Raw genomic sequence first — 25,172 nt, forward strand, 5'->3', positions numbered from 1 at the left:
GGGAGGGAGGAAGCAGGCTCCCTGCTGAGCAGAGAGCCCCATGTGGGGCTCGATCCCAGGACCTGGGATCATGACCCAAGCCAAAGGCAGAGGTTTTAACCCACTGAGCCACTTAGGTGCCCCGGTGGTAGGCTATTTAAAAGCTCAAGGAACAACAGGTACTTACTGATAGCATTTAGCTTCAGAAGATTTATATGCTTAATTTTAAAACACAATGTTCTCTCAAAACACCAAGTAGTCATCTCAAATTCAAGCCAAAGAAACAGTAACAACAACAACAACAACAACAACAACAACAACAACAACAACAATAGTGTTATGTGTTTAGATAATCATTGTTCAGGCTCACTTCTATTAATATTTTATTTTATTTTATTATTCTTTTTAATAAAATTATACCGTTCAAATTAAGTCACACATGAAATTAGCTTTGGAAGAAAATCACTTTGGTATATTATTTAAACCTTCTAGGATAAAATGCATGCAAAGTCTTCTAATCATGCGCAATTAACAAGACATGTGAGGTATAAAATGGACATTTATTTTTATTACTCTCAATAGAAGATCAGAGTTATAGTAAGTTTCTCAGAAACAACTGTAACAAATTACTTCATGGTACAAAATTGCTTTAGAAATTTTCCTGGTGAATGGCAGATGGGGCAGCTATGTTTCACACCATTAGTTCCCAAATGTAGAATTCGATAGAATGGTATTAATGAGAAAAACCTAATTCTTGAAATGGGGATATGTTAGAAATATAATACTTTTTTTTTTTTTGCATGATGTTAATAATTTCAATCTAAATTAATCCTAAATTTGTAATAGGAACAAATGCAAGTAGATTTCATTAACAAGGCAATCCAAGTATATGCAACTCTATCCATGTTTAAATTTATTCCCTTCCAAAATTTTCTGTAAGAGCCATAACTTCACCAGAAATGCTCATAGGGACTGATCTATAGATCCAATAGTATTAAGAATGGACAAACTAATAAATATACAACATAAAAAAATAATAATCAAGGATAAGTCTCCTGGCTCCCAAATCATTTCATAGTACCACACTTGCCTGTGCTTACTACTACCTTCAAGTTATTTAGAAGAGTGACACTCTAACTTGTGAATGTCCTATAAGCCCCATATGAGTGTTGCTTCTGTAGTAAGCTTAAATATTCAGTGCTTAATCTTGATCTGGAAGTGCTATTGTGCAATTTGTCTTATATCTCGATTTCCACCAAAAGGATAAAAAGAAAACAGAAACAAGAGATGGAAGTGGGAGGTGGGGAGGTTTGTGGGCAGGATTATCTTCATTATCTTGGCAGGTGGACACATTTTTGCCTTAGAGCTGAACCAATTTTGCTGATACTCAACTATCCCAAAGTGAAAGATTTACAAGAGCAAAGAAGTGATTATGTGAGCGAAGATTTGAAAACCTATGGGACATCAAGTCCTTTGATGTTGCATTTTTAACAGGACTCTTCTTTCACCTGCGCTGCTATATAAGACAAATCGCTCTGCTCACTCTTGACATCCCAGCCTGCATCTGGGTCACTGGAGTAAATGTCAAAGACAGAGGCACTTCTAGACCGCAATTCCTCGGTCTGAGTAGTGGCGTTACACAATTGTTTTCCAAACGCTTTCACTTTGGCCTGAATACCTGAAAGAGAATAAACACATTTGCCTGTGAATTACACTTTGCTTGTCATTTATCTTTCATATACAAAAGATCAATTCAATGATCAGTCAGTTGAAGAGTTCAAACGTACCAACGCTGCGGTGAGGGGGCCTTTTCAGAGACATTTGTGTACTTTTATGCACTGGGCTGTCTTCACAGTGAGTAGGTACTGAAGTGGCACCATAAGATAGATTATTAGCAGGGACTTGTGTTTGTTTAACTTCATTTTCACATGTAATCTAAAAATATAAACCAGAGGAGAACCATATCAAAGGTAGCCTAACTAGTATGGTTTTATCTTTCAAAAGGGAGAAGTAGTAAAAGAGTATAAATAATAGTTTTCAAGGTCATATATTAGGAAGACTGGAATTGGAACCCAGGCAAGCTGGCTCCAAAGTCCAAGTTCGTAAGAACTCTGCCATACTGTTGTTTACTATTTGTAAATCATAAATTGCCAACATTCTGGTTAAACAGAAATATTTAAGTTATTATTTGGTTACAACTCATTATTTTTTCCCTAAATCAATAGCTGTAAGAGCTAATACTACTAGTATTAAATTATTGGATATCCTAGCAGTAGCATTATTCTGGAAAGCCCAATCATTGGTCTTTTATACCTTACAGAGAAATACTTAAACAAAATAATATGACTGACTTTAATGTTTTTATGCCTTCCTGAGAAAAATTACAATGTGAAATGGAAATTTTGATCTGTGGGGGAAGAAAGAGGTAGAAAGAAAAAGGACTTGGATACTTAGATGGAACATCAGCAATTGTACTACTAGGTATTTATCCAAAGGATACAAACATAATGATTCGAAGGGGTACCTGCACCCCAATGTTTATAGCAGCAATGTCCACAATAACCAAAATATGGAAAGAGCCCAGATGTCTATCAACAAATGGATAAAGATGATGTGGCGCTACATATATATACATATATATATATATATATATATATATATATATATATATGATGGAACCTTCTAGTTCCATCCATGTCATTGCATATGGGAGATTTCATTCTTTTTGATGGACTATTACATATATATAATGGACTATTAGTCATATTTCATTCTTTTTGATGGCTGTGTAATAGTATATATAATAGTAATTATATATATATATATAAATGGACTATATATATATATATATAGTCCATTTATATATATATATATAATTACTATTATATATACTATTACACAGCCATCAAAAAGAATGAAATCTCCCATATGCAATGACATGGATGGAACTAGAGGGTATTATGTTAAGCTAAATAAAATAATAAATAAATAAATAAAATAATAAATAGTATTATTTCTTATAATATTATAATAATATTAAGTAATATTAAATAACAGTATTATTTCTCTGACTAGTCACAGAAAGACAAATACCATATGATTTCACTCACATGTGGAATTCAAGAAACAGATGAACACAGGGGAAGGGAAGGAAAAATAAAATAAGATGAAAACAGAGAGGGAAGCAAACCATAAGAGATGCTTAACTATGGAGAACAAACAGGGTTGCTGGAGGAGAGGTGCTGGGGATGGGGTAACTGGGTGATGGGAATTAGGAAGGGCACTTGATGGAGTGAGCCCTGGGTGTTCTATGCAACTAATGAATCACTAAATTCTACCCCTGAAACTAATTATACAGTATATGTTAACTAAATTGAATTTAAATAAAAAAATTTTTAAAAAGAAGGTAACATAAGACTGAGTGCCTAGAAATCATGTGGAAGAGGATAAGAAAGGATATCTAGAATATGTAAGGGAAGAAATAAGAAGTGATAGAGAAATTAAGGAGTCCATCCCATTTACAATTGCACCCAAAACTATAAGATACCTAGGAATAAACCTAACCAAAGAGACTAAGAATCTATACTCAGAAAACTATAAAGTACTCATGAAAGAAATTGAGGAAGACACAAAGAAATGGAAAAATGTTCCATGCTCCTGGATTGGAAGAATAAATATTGTGAAAATGTCTATGCTATCTAAAGCAATCTACACATTTTTTTTTAAAGATTTTATTTATTTATGACAGAGAGATCACAAGTAGGCAGAGAGGCAGGCAGAGAGAGAGAGGAGGAAGCAGACTCCCTGCTGAGCAGAGAGCCCGATGTGGGGCTCGATCCCAGGATCCTGAGATCCTGACCTGAGCCGAAGGCAGCGGCTTAATCCACTGAGCCACCCAGGCGCCCCGCAAACTACACATTTAATGCAATTCCTATCAAAGTACCATCCATTTTTTTCAAAGAAATGGAACAAATATTCCTAAAATTTATATGGAACCAGAAAAGACCTCGAATAGCCAAAGGAATATTGAAAAACAAAGCCAAAGTTGGTGGCATCACAATTCTGGACTTCAAGCTCTATTACAAAGCTGTCATCATCAAGACAGCATGGTACTGGCACAAAAACAGACACATAGTCAATGGAACAGAATAGAGAGCCCAGAAATAGACCCTCAACTCTATGGTCAACTAATCTTTGACAAAGCAGGAAAGAATGTCCAATGGAACAAAGACAGACTCGTCAATAAATGGTGTTGGGAAAATTGGACAGCCACATGCAGAAAAATGAAATTGGATCATTTCCTTACACCACACATGAAAATAGACTCAAAATGGATGAAGGACCTCAATGTGAGAAAGGAATCCATCAAAATCCTTGAGGAGAACACAAGCAGCAACCTCTTCGACCTCAGCCACAGCAACATCTTCCTAGGAACATCGCCAAAGGCAAGGGAAGCAAGGGCAAAAATGAACTATTGGGATTTTATCAAGATCAAAAGCTTTTGCACAGCAAAGGAAACAGTCAACAAAACCAAAAAACAACTGACAGAATGGGAGAAGATATTTGCAAACAACATATCAGATAAAGGGCTAGTGTCCAAAATCTATAAAGAACTTAGCAAACTCAACACCCAAAGAACAAATAATCCAATCAAGAAATGGGCAGAGGACATGAACAGACATTTCTGCAAAGAAGACATCCAGATGGCCAACAGACACATGAAAAAGTGCTCCATATCACTCGGCATCAGGGAAATACAAATCAAAACCACAATGAGATATCACCTCACACCAGTCAGAATGGCTAAAATTAACAAGTCAGGAAATGACAGATGCTGGCGAGGATGCGGAGAAAGGGGAACCCTCCTACACTGTTGGTGGGAATGCAAGCTGGTGCAACCACTCTGGAAAACAGCATGAAGGTTCCTCAAAATGTTGAAAATAGAACTACCCTATGACCCAGCAATTGCACTGCTGGGTATTTACCCTAAAGATACAAACGTAGTGATCCGAAGGGGCACATGCACCCAAATGTTTATAGCAGCAATGTCTACAATAGCCAAACTATGGAAAGAACCTAGATGTCCATCAACAGATGAATGGATAAAGAAGATGTGGTATATATACACAATGGAATACTATGCAGCCATCAAAAGAAATGAAATCTTGCCATTTGCGACGACATGGATGGAACTAGAGGGTATCATGCTTAGCGAAATAAGTCAATCAGAGAAAGACAACTATCATATGATCTCCCTGATATGAGGGAAAGAAGATGCAACATGGGGGGTTAAGGGGGTAGGAGAAGAGTAAATGAAACAAGATGGGATTGGGAGGGAGACAAACCATAAGTGACTCTTAATCTCACAAAACAAACTGAGGGTTGATGGGGGGACGGGGGGTTGGGAGAGGGAGGGTGGGGTTATGGACATTGGGGAGGGTATGTGCTATGGTGAGTGCTGTGAAATATGTAAACCTGGAGATTCACAGACCTGTACCCCTGGGGATAAAAATATATTATATGTTTAAAAAAAAATAATAAAATTTAAATAAAAAAAAAAGAAGTGATAAGAGAAATAAAAAACAAAATTAAATTGCTTTGTAATTTTATCTAGTGCCCTGGTCATGGCAATTGCTTTTGAACCATTGAAAAATATTTTAGTTGGCTTTCATAGTTGCTGGAACATAGGCCATTAACACCCAAGTTAAAGAAACTTTGTGAAGAAACTTTTGTGAAGAATCCCTTTGTTGTAGTTTTTTTTTTTTTTAAAAGATTTTATTTATTTATTTATGAGAGACAGAGAGAGAAGCAGAGGCAGAGAAAGAAATAGGCTCCCCATGGAGCAGGGTCCTGGCATGGGACTTGAACCCAGGACCCCAGGATCGTGACCTGAACTGAAGACAGAGGCTTACCTGACTGAGCCATCCAGGTGCCCTGAAGAGTGTTTTTGTAACAGGAATAATTATACCTAATTATACCTACTTTTTTTTTAAAAGATTTTATTTATTTATTTGACAGAGATCACAATTAGGCAGAGAGGCAGGCAGACAGAGAGAGAGAGAGAGAGAGAGAGAGAAAGGAAGAAGCAGGCTCCCTGCTGAGCAGAGAGCCCGATGTGGGACTCAATCCCAGGACCCTGGGATCATGACCTGAGCCGAAGGCAGAGGCCTTAACCCACTGAGCCACCCAGGTGCCCCAATATTACTGAGGACTTAAATAAAAATATAAGGCTTACCTTTTATTTGTGTCTATAAAATTATGACCAATTTCTATTGGCTGTATCTACTTCTAAGCCAAGCATTATAAAAGTCTATAATAAGTAATATTTCTTTAGAAAACAGGTTAATGCCTGGAAAAATGGCATTTTAGGAACTTAATCAGGCTTTTAAAAATAACTTCTGTTCCCATTAGAATAATAATTTTTATCACTGAGAAAAATTTGCACCAGAGAAGCAAAAATAAACTAAAAATTAGCCATCATCTCTTTATCTGTAGCTAATAATTTTGTATTTTAGAACTTTTTTGGTCTTTTCCATATGTGTTTTTTTAATTGGAATCATCTGTTTTATAACCTTGTTTTTTCCTTTAATATATCATGTTATTAAATATTCTACATAATTTTTATGGCTGTATAACATCTATTGCATAGATACACTATAACCTATTAAAATAATCTATATTAGAATTTTTAAAAAGATTTTATTTATTTATTTGACAGAGAGAGAGATCATAAGTAGGCAGAGAGGCAGGTAAGGTGGGGGCAGGATCCCGCTGAGCAGAGAGTCCGATGCGGGGCTTGATCTCAGAACCCTGAGATCATGATTTGAGCCGGGGGCAGAGGCCCAACTGACCTGAGCCAGAGGCAGAGGCCCAACTCACTGAGCCACCCAGGCGCCCCTATATTAGAAATTTTTGAAAATAAATCTTTTGTGCACATATCTGATTATTTCTTCTTCATATTAAAAGGTTAAGAAGCAGAATTTCCAAATACATCATTGATCAGCTGGAATATAAGTTAAAAGAAAACATTTGAAATGAGGCAGAGAGAGACAAAAGTTTGGAAAGTATAGAAAAGATCACAAGAGACAAAGCGGGTAAGATGAGAAAGCATCATATATGATATAAATTGTAGTACTGGAGGAAAAGAGAGAGAAAATGGGACAGAAGCACTGTTTGAGCAAATAATATCTGAAAATTCACCAAAATGGAGAGAAGATATTAAGACAGGGTTTTACAAAAGCGTTATTTGTATTTATCAAAATAAAAGCAAAGACATGCCTGTGCGCTTTACAGTAAAACTGGAAAACAAAAAGAAAATATTAGAAGCAGCCAGAGGAAAAAAGATACATTCTCTTCAAAGGGGCAATCGGAGGAGAGTAATGCCAAAATTCTTAAGGATACAGAAAGATCGCAAATAAAAGGATGTAAAAAGATGTCCTATGCCAACGCTAACCTAAAGAAAGCTGATGCTGCTATATTAGCACTACATAACACAAAAACTGTTAGAATTAGAAGATCAAATACGTAGATTCAAAATCACAGTGGAAGATTTTTAACATGCCTCTCCCAGTAATTAATACAGTAAGTAGACAGAAATTCAATAAGGATAGAGAACCTGTAAGCACGATTAATAGACATACGTGGAACACATACTCAACTGCAGAACATGCATTCACCTCAAGTGCACATGGAACATTATAAAAACTGATCTATGTTTTGCCTAATACAAGTTTCAATAAATTTCAAATGATTAAATTCATATGCTGTAAGTTGTCTGGCCACAGTGTAACCGACCTGGAAATTGATAACAAAAATAGAACTACAAAATGCCTGTATGTTTGGAAATTTAAAAACCCACTTCTAAATTACCCATGAAAAGATAAGAGAGAAATTTAGGATGAAAATAAAAAGATATTTTAAGCTAAATAATCATATTCTATATCAAAAACTTGTGGGACTCAATGCCATGCTTACAAGGGAATTTATAGTCTTAAATGCACAAAAGACTATAGAAAAATTAATTAGGCTTAAGTAATTTAGAGTGGAATCATTAACATCACACAAAACATTTATCCCACAAAATATTTCTAACATATCCTCATTTCAGAAGTCAATTTTTCCTGTATTAAAACCACTCTAGGGAATTCTACAATTGGGAAATAAGCATGTGAAACTCAAATGCCTCTTTGGCTATTAATATGAAAGTTCTGGAAACCCATGATCCAATTTAAACTCTCAAGAAGTTAGAAGAACAGTAAATAAAAATTTTTTAAAAAAATTCAAAAAGTAGAGGAATCAAGAGTGGAGCTATAGGGGCGCCTGGGTGACTCAGTGGGTTAAAGCCTCTGCCTTCGGCTCAGGTCATGATCCCAGGGTCCTGGGATTGAGTCCCACATCAGGCTTTCTGCTCAGCAGGGAGCCTGCTTCCTACCTCTCTCTCTGCCTGCCTCTCTGCCTACTTGTGATCTCTGTCTGTCAAATAAATAAATAAAATCTTAAAAAAAAAAAAAAGAGTGAACTATAATGTAAACTATGGCAATGGTAATAGTGATGGGTCAATGTAGGTTCATCCGTACTAACAAATGTACCAACTCTGGTGGGGATGTTGATATTGGAAGTGACTGGGCATGTGTGGGGGCAGTGGGAATATGGGAAATCTCTCTATAGTCTCCTCAATTTTGCTGTGAACCTAAAACTTCTAAAAAAAAAACCTCTAAGTCTTACAAAAATAATTTTTAAAAACTGGAAAAAAATTTTAAGATGTTTATTTATTTGACAGAGAGAGACAGAGATAGCCACAGAGAGTAAGAGTGGGGAGGAGAAAGGAGAAGCAGGCTCCCCCTGAGCAGGGAGACACACACAGGCCTTGATCCCAGGACCCTGGGATCATGACCTGAATGGAAGGCAGACACTTTATCCACTGAGCCACCCAGGCGCCCCACTACTGGAAAATTTTCTTAAAAATTTAAGCAGCGGGGTAAAATATGAAGTATTTGGTAATTCAGTGTTTTGTCTTCACATAAGCAAGTTGGTTATTCTGATATTCTTTGCATGAAATACCACATCTTAATATGTACAGATAATTTTAAGTGAAGTTTTCACTTTTTAACAAGCTTGCTTAATGGAAAAATAGAAGCAAATATCTCTGTTACTCATTTAGCTTAGTACTATATAAATCTAACCTAGCAACTAAAAAATCAAAGCTGAAAAAAATAAGTACCGGGAAGGAAAAATGACAGAAAATAATGAAAACAAAACAAAACACAAAACCTAGAAAGAAGACCAAGAAGGCAGTTTATTCCTTGAAAAGATTAATAAAAATTGATAAACACCTGATGAAGCAGATAAAAAACCAAATGAAGGGGCGCCTGGGTGGCTCAGTGGTTAAAGCCTCTGCCTTCGGCTCAGGTCATGATCTCATGGGACCTGGGATCGAGTCCCGCATGGGGCTCTCTGCTCAGCAGGGTGCCTGCCTCCTCCTCCTATCTCTCTCTGCCTGCCTCTCTGCCTACTTGTGATCTGTCTGTCAAACAAATAAAAAAAAAAATCTTTAAAAAAAAACAAATGAAAAAGCAAAAATCATATAGAATACATACAGATCATATAGCATTTTAAAAGGTAAAAAATTCTTATAACTTTGGGTCAATATATTTGAAAACTTTGACAAATTTTTAGAAAAGTGTAATTTATCAAAATAAGTGCAGAAACAAAAAACTGAATAACCCTATAACTTTTAAAAAATAAAATGAATCCATCATTAAAAATCTTCCCACAAGGGACACCTGGATGGTGCAGGTGGTTGAGCATCCACTCTTGGTTTCCTCTCAGGTCGTGATGTCAAGGTCATGAGATCAAGCCCTGCAGTGGGCTCTGTGCTTAGCACGGAGTCTGCTTGAAATTCTCTCTGCTCCTCCTGCTTGTGTGCATACACTCTAAAATAAATAAATAAATCTTAAAAAAAAAATCTTCCCACAAGGAAAACTCCAGGACTAGGTAAGGACCTGGTATCTTTATCAGCAAACTCTACCAAATATTAATATCAAATTTATTAATGAATATATGCCAATTTTTAGAAACATTTCCAGAGAATGATATGAGGAAATAACTCCACATTAGTCAGCATAATCTTGATACCAAATTTGAGAAAGACATTTTTTTTTCTTTTAAGATTTTCTTTATTTATTTGTCAGACAGACAGAGGCAGGCAGAGGGAGAAGCAGGCTCCCTGCCCAGCAAGAAGACCAATGTGGGACTCAATCCCAGGACCCTAGGATCATGACCTGAGCTGAAGGCAGATGCTTAACCTACTGAGCCACCCAGGCACCCCTGAGAAAGGCATTTCAAGAAAGAAAAATTACAGACTGAGTTTGCCCATGAACACAGATGTAAAAATCCTAAGAATTAGCAAATCAAATCAAGCAATATTTAAAAGAGTAATACACCTTGGCCAAAATGTGTTTATTTCAGCCATGCAAGTTTGGTTCTATATTTCAAAACCAGGCAATATAATTCACAAAATATATGATCAAAATATATGATCATGAATAGATTGAGAAAAAGCACTTGATCTAATTTAACATCATTTATGATTTACATCTGTAGCAAAAACTAGGAATAGACAGGAGTATTTTTTTATGACAAAAAGCAGCTGCAAAAAAAAAAAAACCTGTAGCAAAAATCATATAAAATGGTAAACTTAAAGGCTTTCCCTCTGGAAATAAGAATGAGAAAAAGGATTCCTCATCATCTCTTTGGTTCCCAACATTGTACTGAAGTTTCTAGTTAGCATAGCAGGAATAGGAAATAAAAGCACAAACATCAAAAACTATTTGCTGACATGTTATAGACATGTAGAAAGTTGGAAAATATCTATAAATTATTGGAATAAATAGGTTTTCACAAGGTTTCTGGATACAAGGTCAACAAAGATCAATTTATCTACATAAATACATAAAAATAAAAGTTTAAATACTGTTTATAATAGCAAAATCAAATAGGAATAAATTTAATAAAAGATGTACAAAACCTTTACATAGAATGCCATAAAATATTTTTAAGAGGAACATAAAAACCCAGGTAAATATAGGCATACACTACATTCATGGATTGGAAGAACTGTTATTGTCAATATGTCTTTCTCCCCACATTCACTTATAAATTCCATGTAGCCCCAATCAAATCCCAGTAAATAATTTGTGGAAATTGACAAACCAATTCTAAGATATATATGGAACTTTAAGGAGCCCCAAATAGCCTAAGACATCTATGAAGATGAAGAAGGTAAGAGAAATTGATTAATTAAATATTGATTCTTAATATAAGCTACAATAATTAAGGTACTGTCATACTGTTGCAAAATATGCAAATTGATAAATGGGCAGAATTTAAAAATGTGGAAACAGACTTAATGTGTACATAGAAACTTAACTAATGACAAAGTTGATGCTGTAGGATGAGGAAATGCTAATCTTTTCAATAGAAGAGGCTGAGTCAATTGGGTATGTATGTGGGAAAAAAATGAAATTTAAACCCTATCTCACATCATAAACAAAAGTCAATTCTGAATGGGCTGTAGATCTGAATGTAAAAATTAAAAACAATTAAATTTATAGAAGGCAGTATAAGAGTGTTTTAAGCATTAAACATATAGAAAAATGTTGGTAAGTTGGTCTGCATTAAAATTAAGAATTTCAGTACATCAAAAGACACTATTAAGAAGAGGCAAAGGCACAGTGGGAGAAGATATTTGAAACATATTCAATTGACAAAGAAAGCCAGAATTTATTAAGAATCCGAAATCAACAAAAGTAAGATAACCCAATAGAAAAATGGCATACCACCAAAGAGGCTATCCACATGTTCAATTAACATCTGAAAAGGTGTTCCCTTACTAATTTCATTTACAAAATGGGAAATGCAAAGTAAACCACCACTACACACCTTGCAAAAGGACTCAAATGTGAAATTCTAACAAACCAAGTGTAGGCAAGAATGAGGAACAATGTAAACTCTCACAGGCTGCTAGTAAAGTGTGAACTGGTATGACTATTTTAAAAAACCGCTTGGAATTATTTATTGAAGTTTAGCATAATACCATGTCCCAGCAACTGTAGGTATATACCATGAGAAATGTGTGCACATATGAAAAAGACATGTTCAAAAATGCATATAGCAGCATTACTTATAATTGCCCCCAAATGGTAACAACCCAGATGTCCAAATAGAGTAGAAAAGATATATTTTGGGGGCATTTTCATACAATGGAGCACTATATAATAATTAAAATGAATTTCTGCTATATGAAACTATATGGATGAACCTCACAAATATATTGTTGAACAAAGAAGCCAGAGGCAAGAAATGCCTACATAATGGTTCTATTTTATGAGGCTTTAAAAAAAAAAAAAAAGCAAACTTGGTTTCTTCAAGGAGTGAAGGCTGCAGCTCAGGTGATACAGGGGTCCCTGGGTTGCTAGCAGTGTTCGATTTCTTTGAGTTGTCTAGTGGCTACACTTGTTCAGTCTGTGTTAATTTAATGACAATATTTGTCCACTTCCCTGCACATTTTTACATTGCAATTAGACAATTTAAAAAATACAGCTGGATAAAAAATAAGCAATTAGCAGTTAAGGAAAATAATCACAGCCTCATGAAGCAAGATATCAGATAGTACATAGCGCTCCTCAGAGCCCCCTTTCTCCTGGGAGATAGTCCCTAATCTTTTCTCAAGCTCCCTACATATAGGGAATACTCAGTTACATTTATCTACATAAAACCTGACTATCCAGAACAGTATCTATAATAGCCCTCTGTAAATGTCATACAATGCCTGGAAATTAGATTTTTAGTCAGTTGGTCCTGGAATTGGAAAAACAGTGAGTGGGGAAAGGAGCCAGAGGTCGCACAAGTACTCTCTTAGCAATATTTCTAGGGCTCTAATTCCAGACCTGGCTAAAAAGGTATTGCTATCAACTCTAAACTCTTTTTAACCTTATATACTTCTTCTTTTTTTTTTTAATATTTTTTTGAAAGATTTTTATTTATTTATTTGACAGAGAGAGATCACAAGTAGGCAGAGAGGCAGGCAGAGAGAGAGGAAGGGAAGCAGGCTTCCCACTGAGCAGCGAGCCCGATGCGGGACTCGATCCCAGGACCCTGGGATCACGACCCGAGCCGAAGGCAGCGGCTTAACCCACTGAGCCACCCAGGCGCCCCTAACCTTATATACTTCTACAGTAACTATTACTTAGTTTCCTAATAAACAGTAAGTTTATTAATTGCATTAATATGGATTGTTAGAAATGTTGGCTAGATATATTAATATATATAATATTCTAATTGCAAAGTAGGTTTGGTATGTACTCTGGATTTCCTCAAGGTTAGCCTTTGTTATAAAATCTTTGATTGTTTCACTAGCCTGGCTTTTCTTCTCCCAAGTTTTGATAGGGTGGTATAATTATGAGGAAGTAAAATGGTAAAAGGGTGTATATGGCATGTTCAATGCTCCTCTCTTTTACTACATATTTGCATTTGTGTATTATATATGTGCTTAGGTAAAGGTTGGATGAGTGTGATAGTGGACAGATAATTAAAGGAAGGGGCAGATGGTACTGGTACACAGCCTGGTGAGAAGGTCAGCTGGCTGAGAACTGAAAATTCCATTATAGTACAAAAAAGTGTTCTTAGAGTCTCATAATCACTCCACAAATATTTATTGAATTCCTAAAATTTGCAAAATATTATCTAGGTATTGCCAATACAATAATGAACATGTCAGATAGGACCCCTGCTCTCACGGAGCTTACATTCTAATGTGAAGACAGACATTAAGCAAACGACACAATTATTTCATGACAACTGTGATATGTTATTGAAGTATGTATGATACCAAAGCATATGAACTATATGAAGAATGAAAATATATAATTAGGGGACCAAAGGGGAAGGATGTTTGAATTGATTTTTGAAGTAAAAAGACTTAATTGATGATAATGGGGACTGGGAGGAGCATAATTCCTGGGTATTACATGAAACAAATGAGTGAAGGCTTGTTGGTAGGAAGGAACATAGCATGTTCAAAAATGGAAAAGATCAACATGACTGGTGTATACGGCACAACAAGGACAGTGGCCTTGGATAGCACTAGTATGGTAGGCAAAAAGCATGCAAGGACTTGTCGGATGTGTTAGTAATTTTGCTCTTAATCCTAGTAATATCAGGATACCTTGAAAGTGTCTTAAGCACCCATTCCAACGTAGGAAGCAGGCTGGTATTTCGGAAAATGGTTTGGTCTGGCAATTGGACCTAGAGCAAATATTACAGGCCTGTGAGGAAATTCTTAATCTCCTGGACTGACATCCTTGTGTATAAAGTTTGAGTCTGGGCTAAAGAGCGCTTAGTCAAAGCCAAAATGTCAGTTACAGATCAATTGACGATCACTTGGTGAACTCTTCCCATCTCTCGAAATGAACGCCTTTTAGATCCAACCAAAAGTCATAATTTAATCTCTGTGATGGTGATAGGGCTGATGTTTGATTATCTCAAAGAAGGCTGGGAAGTCTTCACTAAGATGGGAAGTGGGGAAGAAGATATAGTGCCCGGATGCAAAGTAAGTCTAGTCCGCGCGTGTGAGGGCTAGTAAGGCAGCAGAAGAGGGCAAGGTGAGAACACTAAGCTCACTAGGATGTCTTAACTTACAGGGAGAGAGTCAAGAGGAAGTTCAGGGGTGCGAAGAGATTTATCAACAAACCCCATTTTCATCCGTGGCTCCACACCCGCCTTCCCTCACCATATTGGCAGTTACCATCATTTCCTCAAGCTCAGGTTAATGTCGAGCAAGAACAGTTACAAGCACCCCTTTCCTTGAAATTTGCACAAATGGGACCCTTTCTATTTAAAAAGTCTGCAGCGGACTGTGAAGGCGACTCTATAATCTAAAGGATGAGAGTGTGTGTTTGTGTGAGTCCAAGGGAGGATGAGGCAGAAGCAAACTATGTAACCCCCAGCGTTCATGTCAAATAGGACCTGGCGATCCCCGCTACAGCACCCTCCTAATTTTACGGATGGGAAAACGGAATCCTTCGAGGTGAGATGACCTTCCCCAGGTGACACTAGTGGCACAGCCGAGCCACAGTCTGGGGGTCCTTCCGCGACCCTCGGTGGACTTCTGATGTCCCTTTACCTGTGAAGGCGCAGCCCTCTTCCTGGCCCGGAGGAGCGTACTGGAGGCTGGCCGTGGGGCGGCCTCTGCCTGCCTGCCTTCCTGGGGCTCTTCTCCCTTTTCGGGGCCGCCCGCGTGTTCTCCCTCTTCTTCCCCCTTAGGTGCCGGGGCGGACACCCGGTGCAGGGTGGGCACGGCGCCCGCTACGAGCCTCAGGCGCTGGGAGAAGCGCAGGTTCTTCTGGATAACCGAAGAGACGTCAAAACAGGCCGGAGCGAAGTGGTCCGAGCAGATGACAGAGCGGTCATTGCCCCCGTACCAGTCGGCGCGGCGGCCCCGCACGAAGCGGTCCCACAGCAGCCGCACCGCCCGGTCCTTGGGGAAGCGGAACAGCGACTTCCCGGACTTGGTGGTGTTGCCGCAGTGGGCGGCCACGCAGCGGGCCGGCATGGCCGCGGCCTCAGCCTCTGCACGCCCGCGCGCTCCCAGCCGGGGAGACGCGGGTCCCCCTGCGCCAGTCCGCGCAGCTCGGCGCCTCGTGCGTGCCCCTACCTCCGGCCACCGGAAGTCCCGAGCTGGGGCCCCACAGGGGAGTATGCCGTGCTCGGATATCGGCCTCCGTCCGCTCGCGGCGGTCCTCCTCGGAGAGCAGGGCGCCACCGGCAGCGGGATCCAAATTTCGCGCGGGCCGAACTGAGGTGGGCCGTAAAGAGGAACGGACCGGAAGTGGTGGTTGTCACAGCTACCGAGGCGGCCGGCCTCTTCCCGGTGTCCTCCTCCCCACACTCCCGCTCCGTTTGCACGAGGCCAGGAAAGCAGGACGAGGAAGTGCGGACGCACCGGACCCCAGCAAACATCACCGGAGGCTCTACCGACCGGGTGGGCCAGCCGATTTAGGAGAGGACCAGACCGGAAATGGTCGTCTCCATGGTAACCCCTGAGCGGGTTGCCTGGGAGATGACCCCTTTTGGTGTCTGAGTCTCCGCTGTATCGTCGCTTCTAAGGCAGATCTAACAGATCCTGGACTGTCTCCTGCCATGATTCCCGGGAAGTACCGCTCTGTTTCTGGCCGGGCTGCGAATAACGTAGGTTGGGTCTCCTGCCTTACCCTTCTCCCCCATTCGTATCGTTCTTTCTGACTGGCGTCTTTGTCCTAGGTGATGGGCTGTATTATTGGGACCAGGATCGCTGAATCTACTCAAGCTATTGTCTGACCGAGGCTTGAGATTCGTGGACTGGACCAAGGCACTTGGAGGGTATTTAATATTGTGTGATGGGTATTCAAAGTCTTGTCCAGGTTCTTGGCTTCCAGAAGGTGGAGCTGGTCTGCTGTGAAAGGCTAAGACTCATTTCAATTCTTTTAACCAGTCGATCTCCCACCCCTTCTCTTAATTAAGAAAAAAAAATGTATTATTGATAGGCACTCCACCTCCTTCACCTGTCCCATTGAGATATTTACGTAGACTTGAAATGGCAAGGGTCAGATACCTCAGGTTATAAGGTAGAGGGTCAAATCGCTGCAGACATCTTGGGAAATAAATCACAGGGAAACCTTTTAATTCTTAGTCGCGATTTTATTGTTTTCAGCAGATCGTCAGAACATGATCATTTACCACAAACGAAAAGCAAACATTCTGTTTTATTCTAAGTGTTTGTTATATCTTTCTCTGTACCAGTTTGGGGAGAAATATGTGTGTATTTAAGTTAAGAGCGTATTTTATGCTATAATTTTTACGTTGCAGGTGAACTGTGGGCTTCATCTGGTTATTCAAACATCATCGCTTCCTGAAAAAAGCAAAGTAAGATTTATGCAGATTTATATTTAAATCGAAGATAAATTATTTTATAACCTACACAAATAACAGCATGATTTAAAGAGTAGAGCTAAAATGATTTTTATTCTCTGCCCACCTAAAGTAAAAAAGCCTCTTTAAAAAACTGATTCTTACTTCACTGATTACAAGAGGTGGGTTTTGTTTTGTTTTGTTTTTTATATTTAAACATTTCTTAAGTCAGGATTCTTCTTAAAATTGATGGCACATCATAGTCGAATTAGGAAAGTTTTCTTCTTTCTTAGTAGTGAGTAAAATGATGGTATGTCTTACTACTGATGGCATCTTATAATGGATAAAATGTAATAATATGGGGGGATATATCTACAGATTCCATTTATAATCAGGGGACAACATAATAGATTAGCAGTGAAAATATATTGGGCTTAATGCTATTTAGAAGTTAAGATGTAAACACAAGATTCTTTTTTCCCAGATTTGCATACAATATCCGCTGACCTTTCCATTATTTCTAGCTTTAGATCTGATTTTTGAGATACATGTTTTTCTTTCCTCCTGTCTCACCTCAGCACTCAGACATACTCATCTACCTCCCACAGAACTGTCTCAAGACACAAAACAATTTTTCCTCCTTTGCTCAAGTTGGATGCCTCCAGCTATCACAAGTCAGTTTTTTTCCTGAAAGATTGTTCAGTAGATGTCACTGGGGGAACTCTAAAGTGAAGGACAGAGTTTACAAACAATAGCATGTGGAGGGTAAGGAGGGGCATGAAGGGGGTTGACGGAAGGACACCATTAGTTGAGGAGGCAGTAGTTGATTATATTAAATGTGAAAATAAACCCTTGAAAAATAGACCATTTGATCATCTTGAATAAATAGCAATTAGCTAGATTAATTGAAAATATTCTTTATTATAATTGGACATAATGGATCCTTGCCAAAGTTTTGCTAATTGATTTTGCTGGAAAAATCCTGTTTTATCATTGTAACATATTTCTAGGAGCTATGTGCCTTGTCCAGATTATTTTCAAACCACTTACTTTCTCTAGAGTGGACATATGTTCTGAGAAAATACCTTTAGCTCATATAATTCATAAAGTTATAGTACAAATGCTGTTATAATGTTTATTATGGATGAATCAGAAGCATCATAACTCTTTTATGATACTATTTAGGGTTTTTTGGTGGCTAATCACGAGGTTTTTTTTTTTTTCTCAGTCCTATCAAATAATTTAAAATCAATTTAGAGAATATCCTTAGAAGGTTTAGATATACAGTTTTATTACACTTGGATTCTTTTTTTTTTTTAAGATTTTATTTATTTATTTGACAGAGAGAGATTACAAGTAGGCAGAGAGGCAGGCAGAGAGAGAGGAGGAAGCAGGCTCCCCGCCAAGCAGAGAGCCCGATGCGGGGCTGGATCCCAGGACGCTGGGATCATGACCTGAGCTGAAGGCAGAGGCCTTAACCCACTGAGCCACCCAGGCGCCCCTACACTTGGATTCTTAAAAGGAATTCTGATGATAAAAACATAGTGATTTTTTTTCAACAGAATTTACTTTTTGCTATATGATTTTTGCTTTTGTTTTCTAGAAAATGGTTCTTTTAATCATTGTATTTGTGGTGAGCATATGGAGGAATTGCAAGTGGTTTATAGCATAGTTTCATCTGACCCCATGAAATTGACTCTGTGTGTGCGTGTGTGTGTGCGCTAAAAACTCTTAACATAAAAATTGCCATTTTAGCCATTTTAAGTTGTACAAATTTGTGATATTAAATACATTCACAAGGTTGTGTAGCCATCATCAGTGTGTAGTTCTAGAACTTTTGTCACTCAAAAGGGAGTCCCTGTACTGATTAAACAATCACTCCTCATTCCCCCTTCCCACCCCCTTTGAAAACCATAAATCTATTTTCTATCTCTTTAGATTTTCTATTATCAGTTTTTCATAGATGGAATCCTATGCCATTGCCATTTATGTCTCTCTTCTTTCACTCAGCATGTTTTCAAGGTTCATCTGTGTTGTGTCTTGTGTCGGTATTGTACATAATTTTATAATTATCTTTATTACTTACTGTTAAATTTTCCCCCAAATATGTCTTTTAGGTTGAATTCAAGCTAAATAAAGAAACGCCGTCATTTTCTGGTCGACTCTTACAACATGATCTTGAAAGAAACTACTCAAGTAGGCAAGGTATTGTCAGCAAGTGGAGATCAGATATGTCTTATCTGAGTAATATTGCTTAATAATCTTGACTACCTAAATCCAAATAGACCTGAATTAAAAATGAAATGGTTCATTAACCAATGGTTCACTGATCAAATTGGTTTGGTATTTATTTGGATCAGAATTGATTTTATATATACAGCATGGTAGATTATTTTCAATAGAAAAAGCAGTTGTACTGTAGTTCGAGGCTGGGTTATGCACAACAGAATGGGAAGGAATCTTCCAAATGCTGTTTTAGAACTAGGAAAAATGCCTACCGCATGAGGGTAAGAGTATGGGAACACATATGTCTAGGAAATAAGGGAACAGTGGAAAGAGTGAAAAGTCAGGAGTAGAAAAGAAAATCTTTCCCTTACTAACGTATATAATTATAGATATTTTAAGTCAAAGGCCTTACACTTTAGTGTGCCATCACCTGAGATTTTATTAGAAAGGCAGGTTCTTAGTACTCCCCCTCCTTTCTTCCTCTTCCCCATTCTGATTTTGTAGGTCTCAAGTGGGATTTGGAAATGTGCATTTTATTTTTTTTAATTAATTATTTTTATTAACATAAATGTATTTTTTGCCCCAGGGGTACAGGTCTGTTAATCATCAGGCTTACACTTTTCACAGCACTCACCATAGCACATACCCTCCCCAATGTCCATGGAAATGTACATTTTAATGTCTCAAGGGATTCTGATGGATGTGGTTTGTGGACCACCCTTTGAAAAACAGTGCCTTATATGATCTGGTTAGATTTCTGAAATGAGTTTTTCAGTTCAAGGAGAAATTTCCTTTAGACATTTGAGTGGTTAGTTGGTTGTTAACAACTGCTAGCCATCTGTAATGGGCTAATGTTAAGCACTACAGAATCCTTATATACTGTACCATCTGCACCTCCCAGGAGTTTGTATGAGGGGGTTGATCTGTATAGGCAGGCCCAGATTGTTCATCTCATAACTGCACGAACGTATGGTCATCTCGAATGTTGGATTAGTTTTCTTTTTTTGTTTTGTTACTTTTGGACTTTCCTCTTGGGCCCATCTAATTTGAGATGACTTTTTCTTTTTCTTTTTTTTTTTTTTCTTTTTTAAAGATTTTATTTATTTGACAGAGATCACAGAGAGAGTGGTGGGGAAGCAGGCTCCCCGCTGAGCAGAGATCCTGATGTGGGGCTTGATCTCAGGAACCTGAGATCATGACCTGAGCCAAAGGCAGAGTCTTAACCCTCTGAGCCACCTAGGCACCCCTGACTTTTCTCTTTCTTATATCCTACAGTCAAGTTTTGGCCAACTGCTATACATGGCATCAACATCACTGCAGTTCCACACTACAGGGAGCATCTGTCTTGTTCTCTTTGGTTCAGTTCACTACATATTTATTGAGTGTATGCTATGTGCTAGATACTGTATTAGGAGCAGAGTTATAGATGTGAAATTGAGAATTCTCAAACAAGATTCTTTATGTTTGCATTATGAATTTCCTTTACATTTTTTAATAATAATATCTTATATGTGTGTTCTAAGTCCTGAGTCAAACTTACACACTTTTCCCAAGCTATTCTCAAGTTAGAAGAAGAGTTTGTTATACAGATTTCTGGATGACTGGCCAGGTAAATTTATTTAAGTGATAAGGTATTACTAGAGATTTGCTAATGAGGAAATAGTATAGAGCACTGAATTTTGTGAACCTAAGAGGTAAATAAAGTTTCATACATAAGTAATGACTCATGAATTACAAAATTCTTTAGGGAAAAATAAAACTCTTTTTTCATTGAAGGATTTCATTCAAAATTGTTCTCTGTGACAGGCTAGTCATTTGCACCCTGTTCTTTCCAAATGTGCATCCTCCATAGTTCCAGGCAATTTCATGCAAAGGAGACCCATGTGGCGTATAGCTGTTTTTTTTCGACTTATATACTCACCATTCTGCCTGCAAAGACATAAAACTTTGGCAAAATTATAAGTAGCATTTATCAAGAAGGTTTGGGAATTTTTCTCTAATAAACTGCATTCTGATATCTAAACATAATTTCACCCATTTCCTTTTTTTCTCAATTTTTCCAAAATTAATTAAGCTTAATAGCCTGTCAGCATAAATTAATCAATGGTACTCTCAGTTTAAAGGAAAGAAGCTGAATATTTTAGTTAGGCTGGTAAATTTAAAACTTGGTATGTATATTTTTCGGGGCTTTTTAGATTATTGTTAAGAGTTAATCCCTGTATCCTTGGGATTTTATAAGTGCCAGATATTCTAAGGATACAATAAAATCTCAGTTAGCCAGAATTTATTAGCTCCCTTAATTAAGAATTCCAAAATGTGTATATAGAGAGGAAGATTCAGTGCTTCACTCTTAAAATCATGATAGATCAGTGGAAAACCTAGAATCAGTATCTCAAAGGTAAGGCTGAGTGGACAGTCATATAGAACCATGCACTGTATCATCCATCCACCCATCTTTCCATCTATCCACTTACCCATCCATTTACCCATCTGTTCATCCGCGTATGTAGTGTGCAGTGCAGTGAAGGTTCTTTTTGAATATAGACCGTTATTGAAAGAATGGTCAGCATTTTTTAAAAAAAGATTTATTTATTTATTTGAGAAAAAGAGCACAAGATAATGCAGGGGGTGTGAAGAGCGAGAGAGAACCTCAAGCAGACTCCACACTGAGTACAGAGCTTGACATGTGGTTCCATCTCACGACCCTGAGACCATGACCCTGAGATCATGACCTGAGCTGAAACCAAGAGTTGGGCACTTAACCAACTAAGCCCCCCAGGTGTCCCCAATCCGCATTTTTATACCAAAATACAAGACTTTGATTTTCTTTCTTTCTTTCTTTTTTTTTTTTTTAACAGAAATAGTATATGCGAAATAGATTTCCACTTAACTTTTAGTAAATTGGAAAATCAATTAGTTTATTGATTCCTTGGATTCGGGCAAGAATATAAAGGATGTAAAATGAGGTCTGTCTCCCAAAGAGCTCATAAATTTGTGGGGAAAACAGGGGCTTCATATCCAGTAAATTAAATAGTGACATATGAAATAAAGGAAATGTTTCAATTAAAATTCTGCCACATTGTAATGTGGTTTATATGTAGGGTGAAACATCCCACAAATGTATGTGGGTGTTTGATATGCAAATATATGTGCATATATCTGCATAAGTAAGTGGATGTGTCAGTCATAGATCACTCTGGTTTCCAGTCATTTAAAGGATCTTGTTTGTGGGTTTTAAGGTTTTTCTTCCTAATTGTTGTCATTCGTTGCTATATCTTGTAAGATATATATCACACTGATCGTGATAGTGAGCTCATCGAGGGGATAGGGATTATGACTTCTGTGTATGATAGGAACTGAAAAGTGTAAGGATAAAACTTGCTTTGAGCATAAATGAATCTTTGCTTTGATTATTTCCTGTATACCCCAAGTCTTTGAAAGTTTCAGTCTGCCTCTTAAACTGAGGATTGGCTTGAAGCCTTAACAAAATAATTTAAAAACCTGACTCTGATGCTAATAACAGAAATCAAGGTTGTCCATTGGTTGGTTTTACCTGTATCATCTTTAGGTGGACAATTACACCTTACTCAATTAATCCTTAGACCAATTTTTGTTTGTTTGTTTGTTTCTTTTTTTTTTTTTTAACTATCTGAATTTCAATTTCCAAATTGGTTTACTGAATCGTGGTTGCTTTGGTATCCTGCTAGGCCCTGAATCCTGTCACAACAGCAGTTCGTTGGTGAACATGAGGCCAGTTCTGAGTGATCTACTCGAGAACATCATTGTTAGTTATCTTGATGTTTCACGATACTTGGAAAAGTGGAACATGAGCACTGGTGATTTTGTGCAAGAAGCTAGGCGTGTGCTGTTTCAATAGATACGTTATGCTTTGTAGACCCATAGAAACTAGCAAATATTGTTGCCTCACAGCTTTTTAGTAGTACCTATATGAAACTTGGTGTTAGGTTGTCATCATATTGTCTCATGGTCTCCCCAAGAGTACGTTAGCTTCCTAGATTTGGTTTCTTCTTTTCACCCTATTGGTCTGTTTAAGCAGAAGAGCTCTGTGGTAACCATCGTTTCTGTTTTACTGCTTATTATTGCTCCTGTCAACATCAGATGCTTCTTTCAGGAAATTTTCTCTTTATAGAAGAAAATACAGTAGATTTCCTCTGATGTTCAAAGTGATCCCTTGCCCCATTACTCAAATCTTATCTCATTTCTGGAACTTGTCAGCATCTCTTCTTGACCATTCTACATTCTTCTGGGTCCGTAGAATATACCTTAATATCTACCTCCCTATAAACCCATCTTCTTTTTTTTTTTTTTAAGATTTTATTTATTTATTTGACAGAGAGAGAGAGAGATCACAAGCAGGCAGAGAGGCAGGCAGAGAGAGAGGAAGGGAAGCAGGCTCCCTGCCAAGCAGAGAGCCCAATGTGGGCCTCAGTCCCAGGACTCTGAGATCATGACCTGAGCTGAAAGCAGAGGCTTAACCCACTGAGCCACCCAGGCACCCTAAACCCGTTTTCTTTTCTTTTCTTTTTTTTTTTAAAAGGAAAGGTTTTTATTTTTTTATTATTATTTTTTTATTTTTTATTTTTTTAAAGATTTTATTTATTTATTTGACAGAGAGAGATCACAAGTAGACGGAGAGGCAGGCAGAGAGAGAGAGAGAGGGAAGCAGGCTCCCTGCTGAGCAGAGAGCCCGATGCGGGACTCGATCCCAGGACCCTGAGATCACGACCCGAGCCGAAGGCAGCGGCTTAACCCACTGAGCCACCCAGGCGCCCCTAAACCCGTTTTCTTAACTGGAAAATAACTGTCACATTTATGTGGGAATATATAACAGACACTATTTTTTATTCTGTATTTTGTGTACATTGTTCTGTATAGTCTATTAATTTCATGTGTGTTTGCCAGTTAGATTGAAAGCTACTTAATGGCAGTCAGGATTATAGGATCAACAGCCTATAAACCTCATAGGAGTGTCGTAGACCCTGTAGAGCCTAACTAACTAAAAATGAACAGTATTTGACCACGTCCATTGGTCTCTACAATATTTTCTACTAATAGTGGCTGAACATACAAAAAAATAGTGATACATCTGCTATCCAAAACTACTTTCTCTGTATTTCCAGTAGTAAAGTCATGTATTGTGTAGCTTTGTGATAAACTTTTTGATATTTTGAAGGAGATGGAAGAGTAATAAGCCCTTCGCCTCGTAATAAATCATCATGCATCTCATCCACAACAAACGTGACAGAACTATGTGGGCTGGAAATGAAAACTACCATGAACTCCTTATCAGCATTTGGAGATTCTTCCATTCAGACACCTTCAAAGTCCAGAATCCGGCAGGGCTGTCATAGTGCTGGCCCAAATGTATCTGGTAATGAGGGACTATCATCTCAGCTTTAAGAGACTTAAACTTTAGGATTAGGAGTCAGCCTTATAACGGGGTAAAGATAGTACTAGAGTAGTTCTGTACTTCCAACCAATCTACAGGGCAAGAGAAAAGTTATTTGGTATATACAGAACATGTAGTTTTAGGGTTGAGGAGGAAAGAAACAAACTCAAATGTAGGAATTAATTTTAAGTGTAGAGAGCTATGGAAATTGTAGTTTCCAGAAAAGATATTTGTAGGTGCCAAAGTTCTCCAAATATAAGGTGACTTTAGTTTCAAGATTTTAAAGGTTTTTTTTCTTAAGTAATTTGTATATCCTTTTCAATAGGTGATCATATTCATCTGGCGAGCTCATCAATGCCATCATTTCCCATTCTGCAACGTTCTTCTGAAGAGAAAATTCTTTACTCAGACAGGTTGACCCTAGAAAGGTGAGGACAATTTCTTTTCTTTTCTTTTTTTGACCAGATAATACATAAATTACAAGATTGGAAAGATAGAAAAGGCTTTCTCTCTTCTCTTGCTCTCTAGCTCCCCAGTTCTCCCACATAGGTATAATCACTGCTCCAATTTTTTATTTATCCTTTCAGGAGTGTGGGGAGGGATTTTATAGCTG

At 37.8% G+C, this 25,172-nt stretch overlaps 2 protein-coding genes across 6 annotated transcripts in view; one reads left to right on the forward strand and one right to left on the reverse strand.

The window, feature by feature from the left end:
- Positions 1 to 520: 520 nt before the first annotated feature.
- On the reverse strand, positions 521 to 15,685 carry THAP10 (THAP domain containing 10). The gene is made up of 3 exons (XM_047737735.1): positions 15,161 to 15,685; positions 1,767 to 1,914; positions 521 to 1,657 (listed from the first exon to the last, which is right to left on the reverse strand). Exons 1-3 carry the CDS (start codon positions 15,587 to 15,589, stop codon positions 1,467 to 1,469), a joined length of 768 nt encoding a protein of 255 aa, XP_047593691.1. The 5' UTR covers positions 15,590 to 15,685; the 3' UTR covers positions 521 to 1,466.
- A 44-nt stretch (positions 15,686 to 15,729) lies between these two features.
- LRRC49 (leucine rich repeat containing 49) overlaps positions 15,730 to 25,172 on the forward strand; it is a 160,322-nt gene continuing 150,879 nt past the window's right edge. The window contains exons 1-6 of one of the 5 annotated variants that reach the window (XM_047737731.1): positions 15,730 to 16,224; positions 16,297 to 16,395; positions 16,882 to 16,938; positions 19,041 to 19,128; positions 24,344 to 24,541; positions 24,885 to 24,987. In XM_047737731.1, coding sequence (XP_047593687.1) covers positions 24,433 to 24,541; positions 24,885 to 24,987 — 212 coding nt within the window. In that variant the 5' untranslated portion in view covers positions 15,730 to 16,224; positions 16,297 to 16,395; positions 16,882 to 16,938; positions 19,041 to 19,128; positions 24,344 to 24,432. The remainder of the gene's footprint in view (positions 16,225 to 16,296; positions 16,396 to 16,881; positions 16,939 to 19,040; positions 19,129 to 24,343; positions 24,542 to 24,884; positions 24,988 to 25,172) is intronic. The other 4 variants (XM_047737726.1, XM_047737728.1, XM_047737727.1 and 1 more) reach the window with 4 other exon arrangements.

The sequence above is a fragment of the Lutra lutra genome, chromosome 7, assembly GCF_902655055.1.
Source record: "Lutra lutra chromosome 7, mLutLut1.2, whole genome shotgun sequence".
NCBI lineage: Eukaryota > Metazoa > Chordata > Mammalia > Carnivora > Mustelidae > Lutra > Lutra lutra.

What these genes read in the sequence shown, in the direction of transcription:
- THAP10 (XM_047737735.1), bottom strand. Translation starts at nt 15,589, where the DNA reads ATGCCGGCCCGCTGCGTGGCCGCCCACTGCGGCAACACCACCAAGTCC. An exon ending in AGAGGGCTGCGCCTTCACAG is followed by an intron (nt 1,915 to 15,160) that starts GTAAAGGGACAT and finishes TTATATTTTTAG; the next exon opens with ATTACATGTGAAAATGAAGT. An exon ending in GCCCCCTCACCGCAGCGTTG is followed by an intron (nt 1,658 to 1,766) that starts GTACGTTTGAAC and finishes ATTCTCTTTCAG; the next exon opens with GTATTCAGGCCAAAGTGAAA.